Below are 10,531 nucleotides of genomic sequence, written 5' to 3' on the forward strand. Positions count from 1 at the left end.
TGTTGCGTGGAGATGGTGGTTTGGTGGAGCAGCACATGAGTTGTGAAATCATGTAAAGTTTTACGTATATAGCAGATTTCACAATTAGGTCCGACATGCTTGCAGAAAATTAAGTCCTTGAATAGAGAAGAAGAAAAGCAATCAAGTCGTCCCCTCATCCTTAGCCTATCCCACTAGAGCCACCGATCGAGACGAGCTCGGCCGGCTGATGCCGCCGGTCGAGACCTTGTTGGCTCTGCCACCGCTGGTGTGTGGAGGAGATGGAGGGGGACGAGCTGCAGAGGATGGCAGACGACCTGCGGGCACTAGTGGAAAACAGGGCTTCCGTGGGAGTCTTTTGTCGCGGGCGCGCCTGCACCCGCGACAAATGGCCTGGCCACGTCGCCCCGAAACCATGTGGAGCGCGCGGAGGCTTTTGTCGCGGCCTTTTGTCGCGGGCCGTATTACGACCCGCGACAAAAGGGGTAGGAGCGACGTGGCCACCCCTTTTGTCGCGGGTCGTAATACGGCCCGCGACAAAAAGTCCCCCCATATATATATATAGAAGCAGCCAGCCACCCCCCCACCTCATTTTTTCCTTGGTGGTGAAGGTGGAGGTGTATGCTAGCTCATTTTTTCTACATGTGCACAAGAGGTGTTTGATGGAATGCTTGTGAGAGGGATGCCACTTGGTTTTATTTGATAAGATTTCTCCTCTTTTTGATCCAAAAAGGTTAGCAACTATTTTCTCGACTATATATATATGCATAGTCCGTACAATATTAATTTTAGCAAGGTGATTGCATCTGATACATATATAATTGTACTTATGATGCAGATGAGTCATCCATGGATGTACGGTAACCGATGTGCTCCCGCTTTCAGAGAGGGCGTGAATTCTTTCCTGCTTGTGGCCGAGGCCAACAAGTCGAAGCAAGGTTTTATGTGCTGTCCATGTCTAAAATGTAAGAACGAGAAGGATTACTCTTGCTCAAGAGATATTAAGAGCCACCTGCTTCGGTTTGGGTTCATGTCCAGTTATAATGTTTGGACCAAGCACGGAGAAGAAGGGGTTATGATGGAAGACGGCGATGAGGAAGAAGATAATGATGAGAAGTACTATCGATCTATGTTCTCTGAATGCTTTGATACCGCAATGGACGACAATGAAGAAGAAGGAGGTGAAGAACAGGCATCAGATGATCCTGTTGATGATGATCTTCGTCGGGCCATTTCTGATGCAAGAAGAGACTGTGACACGGATAAGGAGAGGTTGCAGTTCGACAAGATGTTAGAGGACCACCACAAATTGTTGTACCCAGGTTGTGAAGATGGGCATAGAAAGCTGGGTAGCATATTGGAATTGCTGAAATGGAAGGCGAGAGGTCGGTGTGGCCGACTCGGGATTTGAGAAATTGATGATAATATTAAAGAAGTTGTTTCCAAGAAATAATGAATTGCCCGTCGGTACATATGAAGCAAAGAAGCTTGTCTCGCCCTCTAGGATTAGATGTGCGAAGATACATGCATGCATTAATGATCGTATCCTCTACCGCGGTGAGAAGTACGAGAATTTGAATAAATGCCCGATATGTGGTGCATTGCGGTATAAGATCGAAAAGATGACCCTGGTGATGTTTATGGCGAGCCACCCACGAAGAGGGTTCTGCGAAGGTGATGTGGTATGCTCCAATAATACCACGGTTGAAACGTTTGTTCGAAACAAAGAGCATGCCAAGTTGTTGTGATGGCACATGGAAGAACGTAAGAAAGACGCGATGTTGAGGCACCCGCTGATGGTCGGCGGTGGAGAAACATCGGGAGAGAGTTTCCGGATTTTGCAGGTGAGGCAAGGAACTTATACTTTGGTCTAAGTACAGATGGCATGAATCCTTTTGGGGAGCAGAGCTGCGATCCACAAAGACCTGGCCCGTGACTCTATGTATCTACAACCTTCCTCCTTGGTTGTGCATGAAGCGAAAGTTCATTATGATGCCGTGCTTATCCAAGGCCCAAAGCAACCGGGCAACGACATTGATGTGTACCTAAGGTCATTAGTCGATGAACTTTTGGAGTTGTGGGTCAAACCAGGTGTACGTGTGTGGGATGAGCACACGGAGCAAGAATTTGACCTACGAGCGTTGCTATTCGTAACCATCAATGATTGGCCTGCTCTCGGTAACATTTCAGGACAGACAGACAAAGGATACAATGCATGCACACACTCGTTTAGATGAGACCGAAAGTAAATATTTGGGAAAAAGCAGAAAAGTTGTGTACCCGTTCAATCGTCGTTTCCTTCCGCGCAAGCATCCCTTAAGGAAAAAAGGCAAGCATTTCGATGGCGAGGCAGACCGCCGTCCGAAGCTTTGTCCCCGTAGTGGTGCTGATATATTTGACATGGTCAAGGATTTAAATGTTATCTTTGGAAAGGGTCCAGGCGGTCGACCTGTTCCGAAAGACGATGACGGACACGCGCCCATGTGGAAGAAGAAATCTATTTTCCGGGAGCTAGAATATTGGAAAGTCCTGGAAGTCCGCTCTGCAATCGACGTGATGCACCTGACCAAGAATCTTTGTGTGAATATTCTAGGTTTTACGGGCGTGTATGGAAAGACAAAAGATACAACGAAGCACGGGAGGACCAGGAACTTCATAAAGGACGAAACGGCAATCATCCAGGGCAGTTTGTAGGGCCTGCCAGCTATGCTCTTACCAAACAAGAGAAGGAGATCTTTTTGAAGCCCTATTCGTATCAAGGTTCCGTCTGGTTTCTCGTCGAATATAAAGGGGATAGTAAATATGAAGGAGAAAAATTCCAGAACACGAAGTCCCATGAGCATCACGTGCTTATGACACAATTGCTTCCGATTGCATTGAGGGGACTTCTACCAGAAAATGTTCGACTAGCCATTGTGAAGATATGTGCATTCCTGAACGCAATTTCTCAGAAGGTAATGGATCCAGAAACTTTGTCAGGATTACAGGAAGATGTGGTCCAATGTCTTGTCAGCTTCGAGTTGTTGTTCCCACCATCCTTCTTCAATATTATGACGCACCTCCTCGTTCACCTAGTTGAAGAGATTAGAATTCTCGGTCCTGTATTTCTACACAATATGTTCCCCTTCGAGAGGTTCATGGGAGTCTTAAAGAAATATGTTCATAACCGAGCTAGGCCGGAAGGAAGTATCTCAAAGGGCTACGGAACTGAGGAGGTCATTGAGTTTTGTGTTGACTTTCTTCCTGACCTTAAGCCGATTGGTGTTCCTGAATCTCGGTATGAGGGGAGGCTGACTGGAAAAGGCACACTAGGAAGGAAAGCAACGGTGTGGAGGGACAAGATTTCTTTCAATCAAGCGCACTACACAGTTCTATACAATTCCAGCTTGGTGGCTCCGTACATCGAGAAACATAAGAATGTTTTACGAGAAATAAACCCGGGCCAGCCCGAGTCCTTGATTACACGTCAACACATGAATACCTTCGAATCTGGCCATGTATCTTATTTTTCAGTTGAGCTCTGTACTTTAATTTCAGTTCAATCGTAATAAATTTCGTGTCAACCACTTTATTGAACAAAAACAACCGACAACGACTTTATAAACTAAATTTAAACTAATAGAACCGACAACGACTTTATTGAAATTACAATAAAATAGATAAATTACTAGTCTAGTCTCTACTCGTCGTCGGAGGTTGTCTCCGTCCAAAGGTCATCCCACCGAGGGTCGTTTTCGGTCCAAGTTGTATTCGAGTTCTCGAGCTCGAAGGCGGCGACGGCCCGACGGTGGCGCCTGTTGGACCTGCGTTGTGCCCTAAGGTTAGCAAAGAACGCGTCGGGGGACCGCGCCCTCCACTGGCGCATCAACTGCTCGTCGCGCTCGGCGATGGCGATCCTGCGCTGCACCTGGCGATGCCGGCGACGGTCCTCGTCGGTGACGAGGCACGGCGGTGGCGCGAGGAACTCCGCCTCCTCTAGCGATTCAACATCCGGGAAGTTCATGTCGTGCCCTGGCCGCCGAAAGCGCCACGCCGCCGCGTCGTAAGCGCGCGCCGCCTCCTCCGGCGTGTTGTACGTGCCGAGGGTGAGGCGGAAGCCACCGGCGCGTATCTCGGCGGTGAACCTACCGCTCGGACGCACTCGAACGCCACGGAAACCGGACGCCCCTCGACGACATGGAGGCATCCCGGAGATGAATGAGCAGAGGCGGTGGCGACGTGTGGTTGCGCCCGCACTCGTCGCTCTATATAGCGCACGCGGGGCATGGCACGTGTCAGCGGTGGCTACACGTCGCACGCCGGCATCGGCGGGGCGAGGCACGTGTCAGCGGTGGCTACACGTCGCACGCCGGCGTCGGCGGAGCGAGGCACGTGGAAGCGGTGGCGACACGTGGCACGGGGACGCGACACGAGTGGCACGGCGGCGGTGCACAGGGGTGAAACCTTGGTTCTCTCTAGCTAGGTCTTCTTTTTACCAAGTATACTGAACTGATTGTGAAATTAAATTATCCAAAGCAATAAGAGAGTAATCTGCTCCTTATTTACAAGTTTTTTTTTTTTTGAAAGCGTAGAACTTGTATTTAACCAAGTAGGAAAACGATGCAGTACGATTACAAATACAAGAAGAAAAGAACAGCGAGGATACAAAGTCCGCCATCTTCCTCGTTTCCACCGGAGACCAAAGTCCTCCAACGCCGGCAGAGACGGCGGAGAAGAACAGCGCCCAAGTGGCAAACCCTAGGAGCAGGATGAGCTCCATGCCCGAAGGCAAAAACAAGCCGCAGTTAGAAACATAGAAAAGGGGTCTGAGGGACTGATCCTCGTCCAACGGCTCCTGGCCGTTGGATTCACTTGCCACGGATCAGCCGGAGCCGTTGGATTCACTTGCCACGGATCAGCCCCCACACCCTTTTGTCGCGGGTGGTGGCTCGACCCGCGACAAAAGGGGGGGGTCTTTTGTCGCGGGTCGAGCCACCACCCGCGACAAAAGGGGGTGGGGTATATAACCTCCGCGTCATGGGCGGAGCAACCACCCGCGACATTGGAGGCCAACCCTAGACCAAAAAAGCGCCGCCAGGCTGCCGGATTTTCTAGCCGCCGCCGCCGCCCCCACCTCCGGCCATCGGGGAAGAGCTCGCGCCACGCCTCCGTCCCTGGAGCTCCTCTGCCGCCGCCGCGCACCTCGAGCTCCTCCGCGAGAGCTCCTCTGCGCGCGCCGCCGCGCGCCGGCCGCCTCCTCGCGACCTCCCCTGCCGCCGCGCATCACCGCCGCGCGCCGGCCGCCTCCTCGCGACCTCCTCTGCCGCCGCACCACCGCCTCCTCGCGACCTCTCCTGCCGCCGCGTCGCGCCTCGATGTAGCCACCGGCGCAGTAGTACTGCGGCCGCGCGCGTCGCCGCCTTTTTTTTTTTTTTTTTTCTTAGTTTTCTTGTTAATTAGTTTTTTATGTATTTAATTGGTTAGTTTTTAAGTTAGTTAGTAATTTAGTTAGTTAATAATTTAGTTTATGTATTAAGTTAGTTAATTAGTTTTCTTGTTAATTAGTTTTTATGTATTTAATTGGTTAGTTTTTAAGTTAGTTAGTAATTTAGTTAGTTAATAATTTAGTTTTTAAGTTAGTTAGTAATTTAGTAATTCAAGCGTATATGTCAACAATCCATGTGTGTATGCCAAGTTCCGCGCGAAACCAACATTTTTTGTGTCATGTGTAAAAATGACAAGCAAATGTCTTGTGAAACGACTTTGCAAACACATAGAACATCAAGATGTATCTGTGACATTTTTTGTCAGAATTTTTTGACATTAAATAATATGGTGAAATTTTATTTTAAAAACCAGGAGCATGTGCTCCCGGGAGCAGAAACGACATATCCATTAAGTTAGTTAGTTTTAGTATGTAATTAGTTAGTTTATTTTTGTAAGTATTTTGTTGTAATTAGTTAGTTTATTTTTGTTGTAATTAGTTAGTTCAAATTTGTAGTTTAAATTTTGTAAGTACTTTGTTGTAATTAGTTAGTTTATTTTTGTTAAATGTAATTAGTTAGTTCAAATTTGTAGTTTAAATTTTGTTGTAACCGCCACCAACACACCCCTCTCGCAAACACCCGCCGACACACCCCTCTCGCAAACACACCGCTCTCGCAAACACCCGCCGAGACCCCTCTCGCAAACAACTGACGTCGACTCCCTCCCCCCTCGCAAAAACCCGTCGCCGACACCCTCCCCCTCTCGCAAACACGCGCCCTCTCCCTCTCGCAAACACGCGCCGACACCCCTCTCCCTCTCGCAAACACGCGCCGCCGAGACCCTCTCCCTCTCGCAAACACGCGTCGCCGACACCCCTCTCCCTCTCGCAAACACGTGTCGCCGATTAGGGTTAGGGTTTGGTTTGTGTTTGATTAGGGTTAGGGTTTGGTTTGTGTTTGAACATTTACTTATCGATTTAATTCTTTTGCAGAAACAATGGATCAATTCGAACGGGACTTGGAACAGGAAGACATATTCGCGGACATAATCCGCGATGGTACAGAAGCCGACCGAGCCGACTCCGGTGATGGAGAAGACCGCGGCTCCGGTGATGGAAAACCCGACGGCTCCGGTCATGGAGAACCCGACGGCTCCGGTGATGGAGAAGCCGACGGCTCCGGTGACGGAGAAGCCGACGGCTCCGGTGACGAGGTATTAATGGATTTCTATATGTACATATGTATTGAGGCATTAGTATAGAGGCATTAATGCAATTCTATATGTATTCTCTTAGGCCTCCGAAGATAAGATAGAGAAACGAGGCCCGGCAAAGAAGTTGACCAAGAAAGACCACTTCACAATTGAAGTTATATCACCGGAAGGCCAACCGGTGGTACCCGAGAATGTCGGAGTGAAGTTCAAAAATCAGTGCGGAGTTGTGGTTAGAGATCGTGTCCCGATCACTGTCAGAGAATGGAACAAGACGAAGAATGTGTCCGAAAATCAGGTTGCCGATAGGTACAAGGACACACTTTTCACAGACCTCATGGCACATTTCACTTTGCCAGATTTGGGATCGGAGTCTAAGAATGCTAAGCAGCGAGCGCTAGTGAAGAAATGGGCTCTTAAGAAGATGGGGGAACTTTTCCGGGCGTATAAGAACCGGTTATGGAAAAATTATAAGAAAGACAAGAAGCCTCCATTATTCGAGAACTACCTAGCGAAGCAGGAGCATAAGCGGGAAGAATTTGTGAGGTACAAAGAATCGAGAGGAGGCTGTGAACACTGTCGGCGAAAAACAAGAAGAATGCAAGCGAGAAGAAATATCACCATCATACGGGCGAGGGGGCTACGGAAGAGCCATGCCTAAGTGGGATGCACAAGAGGCTGAGATGGAGCTGAACGGGATCACTCCAGAACCCACGCGAGAAGGATGGGACATAAGGGCTCGAAATTGGTTCCTCGCGCATGGCTGTGAGTATGACATGAAGACAGGGAACATTGTTGAAAGTGACACCAGGGTTAGGGTACCAGGGCAAAAATGGATTGAAGTGACGACAGATATAAAGGCGGGAAAACTAAAGTTTGCTCCCGATAGAGAGAAAGACTCTGTCGACGCTTGTCCTCGGTAATCCTGAGAAGGGAGGACGAACAAGAGGCTTCGGCCCTAGTGTTCCGTGGTCGCTTGGGTTTCCGGCCGACGCGGAGACTTATAGAAGCCGAGCGAGAGCTAAACAACGCCACCGGAGGTGCAGAATGACCGGATGGCCGAGTTCCAACGCCGACTTGACCAGCAGCAGCGGAGCTTCAGCAGCGACGGCTGGAGATAAATGAACTAAAAGGACAGCGCCCGCCGAGATAATACCGCTGAAATATCTCAGCGACGAGACAAAGCAGCGTGGCCGACTCGGAGGCCCCTCCTACACGGATGATGATAGATGCCGGTCTGGCGACCCCTTGGATGGAATCAAGGAGACAACACCTTGTGATCTCCATGAGGTGTTCGTGAAGGTTTCGTTAAGGTGGCGGTCGGCTATGTCTTACCGGCATTTGGACCTGAAGGTGAGCCGGCAACATGGCATGGCAATCCGATTCCAGCTGGCTATGCTCGTGTCGGGGTGGATTCAGTTGTCCCGCAGTGGGAGACATTGGAGCTCCATATCCCTGGAGGTGATGGGGGGCTTACACTCGGAGAGGTCTTTGGGAGAAATCATTCTCGGGAAAAGAAGAACATCAGGCTGCCAGCTGGGTAGCACCTAGTACCGGTCGTCCCAGCAGGTCACCATCACCTCCTCCAGGTGATCGCAGGCCACCATCACCTCCTCCTACTGATCACATGTCGCCACCATCACCCCGTGGGTACGACGTCGACCACGACATCGGTAGTCCATCTCCAGCGCCGCCGCCTCCGCCCACTAAGACTCGGAATGCACCCAGCCGGAAGCGTTTCAAGAGTCCTGTCCCCAAGAGGTCGCCCCTCCCAAAAGTACCAAAGGTTCCTCCCCCCCGTCCTTGGGATCTTACTGTCGAGGAAAATGCGGCCGCTGTTGCGAAACACAACTATGATCATTTCCATAAGCCAAAACCTCCAGCGCAGAGCCATACACGAGAAGCAAATAGAATATGCTACTAGTTTTCTCGAACACACCATCGCAAAGTATGAGTTACACGAGAAGAAGGATGACTATACACGCACTCTTGCGAAGGTAATTGACCAAAAGAAGGATGAAAAGGCTAAGGAGAAGGACATTGCTGGCACGAGCAAATCATCAGCTAGAAGTGCAGATGAGAAAAGGTCAAGTTCAACAAGTGCACCCCTCAAGGCCAAGCAAACGACAAAAGGCAAAAAGAGAAAGGAAGTTCCCCTCCTCGGTGCTCAGCCCAAACAATCGATCCCACCACTCAAAGTGTTTAATGTTCCCAAGGTGTACCTGGAACATGGTGGTGGTGTCAATATGGATGAAGCTGCAACTCTAGCGGCTCAATGTGGAGTTACCGTGGAGGAATTGTTTGGTGCCGCAGATGCTGCACTACCCACTGCTGATATAGCTCCTAAATTTGTCTACGGGGCCGACTTGGTTAGCAGAGAGCAGCTGCATAAACTGCCAACACATATGCGGAATTTGCATCAGTGGTACCTTGATGCATGCAAGGAGAAAAAAATGTACATCGTGGCGAGTATACCATGGGAATATTACTACCGAAAGGAGGAGATCCATATTGAGATGAATGAACTACGCAGTTATTCAATCTAGAAGCCCTCGACAAATCTCTCATGAGTTGCTATTGCTTGTAAGTTGTTAACTACATATAAGTTCATTTTCATTCAGTTCATGTTCGTTTTCATTGCATATATATACTCATTATATCTTATGGGTTCTCTTTTGCGGCGAAGATCGGTGAGTGCAAATGTTATAATATTATCAATGTTGGGTTTGTTGACCCAGATAAAATACATGTTGAAACGGTGAAGCATAAACGCGAAGAAACGGGGGGAAACCTACTAAGGTTTTTGGGGCAGCAATATTTCTGTGATTCAATATTGTTTCCTTACAACTACGAGTGAGAGTCTTAATGATCTTTTATGCACATTCAATTTTTCTTACTCGATGTTAAGTGTAATTCCTGACGTATATGCATAACATGTGCAGCTTCCACTGGATTCTACTAGACATTCAACCTGATAAGGGAATAGTTGAAGTAAGAGACCCACTGAGTAGAGGCCTGGACGGGTTCCAGGACTTGCAGAAGTTGCTCCAAGTGTAATTTCCTTCATCGCCGCGCTTTATCTTTCGTGAGATATCAATTAATTATCCACTCATTCAATCATTCTTTTGCCTGGCAGGGCTTGGCAAGCTTTGAAGAATGTTCATAAGGACATTACCTTTGCAAAGAAGCTAACATTTACTCCTGTAGCGTGCCCCCAGCAGCCACAAGGGACGAATCTATGTGGATACTACGTTTGCGAGTCCATTCGCATGTTAACCACTGAGAAGCAGAACAGAAATAAATTCGACGTAAGCAATAACATTCACAACTTTATTTATTATCATCAATATTTCGTTATCAAGACTGATATAGTCATACTCATCTCATTTTCGTATATATATAGGTCGACTTCATGCGGGACAGACTCCAACCAAAGGAACACGCACTAGGAATCGCGGAGGAAGTGGCGGGACTTTTGGTTAGAGAAGTAATAAACAACAAAGGCTTGTTTAGTCCAGATAGTTGTTCTACCTCCAAATAGACGGTCGTTAGTACCGTTTGTCGATCGTGAGCTCCATGTATATATGTAGGGAACCTACGAATATGTGTAAGGGGAATCGACTTCTGCTTCCAATATTTGTTTGATCGATCTATATATATATATAATGAATGAATGTGTACAACTTCTAGTAGCGTACAAATATATGCAACTTTTATTTTCGGACGAAAAAAATGAAATAACAGGCGGTCGGTGGCGGGGGGGAGGGGTGCTGCACCCCTCAAACCCTAAAGCAGAAGCGTTGTGCGCGCGCCACGTAGAAGGCCTTTTGTCGCGGGTGGTAATACCGCCCGCGACAAAAGGGCCTGTGCCCTGCGC

At 48.6% G+C, this 10,531-nt stretch overlaps 1 protein-coding gene across 1 annotated transcript; it reads left to right on the forward strand.

The window, feature by feature from the left end:
• Window positions 1-8,929: 8,929 nt before the first annotated feature.
• LOC139838035 (uncharacterized) lies at window positions 8,930-10,195 on the forward strand. The gene is made up of 5 exons (XM_071827386.1): window positions 8,930-8,953; window positions 9,341-9,507; window positions 9,597-9,707; window positions 9,791-9,962; window positions 10,058-10,195. Exons 1-5 carry the CDS (start codon window positions 8,930-8,932, stop codon window positions 10,193-10,195), a joined length of 612 nt encoding a protein of 203 aa, XP_071683487.1.
• The last annotated feature ends 336 nt before the right edge of the window (window positions 10,196-10,531 follow it).

The sequence above is a fragment of the Lolium perenne genome, chromosome 3, assembly GCF_019359855.2.
Source record: "Lolium perenne isolate Kyuss_39 chromosome 3, Kyuss_2.0, whole genome shotgun sequence".
In the NCBI taxonomy this organism is placed as follows: Eukaryota; Viridiplantae; Streptophyta; class Magnoliopsida; order Poales; family Poaceae; genus Lolium; species Lolium perenne.

What these genes read in the sequence shown, in the direction of transcription:
- LOC139838035 (XM_071827386.1), top strand. Translation starts at nt 8,930, where the DNA reads ATGTGGAGTTACCGTGGAGGAATT. An exon ending in GGAGTTACCGTGGAGGAATT is followed by an intron (nt 8,954 to 9,340) that starts GTTTGGTGCCGC and finishes TTTGCGGCGAAG; the next exon opens with ATCGGTGAGTGCAAATGTTA. An exon ending in AGAACAGAAATAAATTCGAC is followed by an intron (nt 9,963 to 10,057) that starts GTAAGCAATAAC and finishes GTATATATATAG; the next exon opens with GTCGACTTCATGCGGGACAG.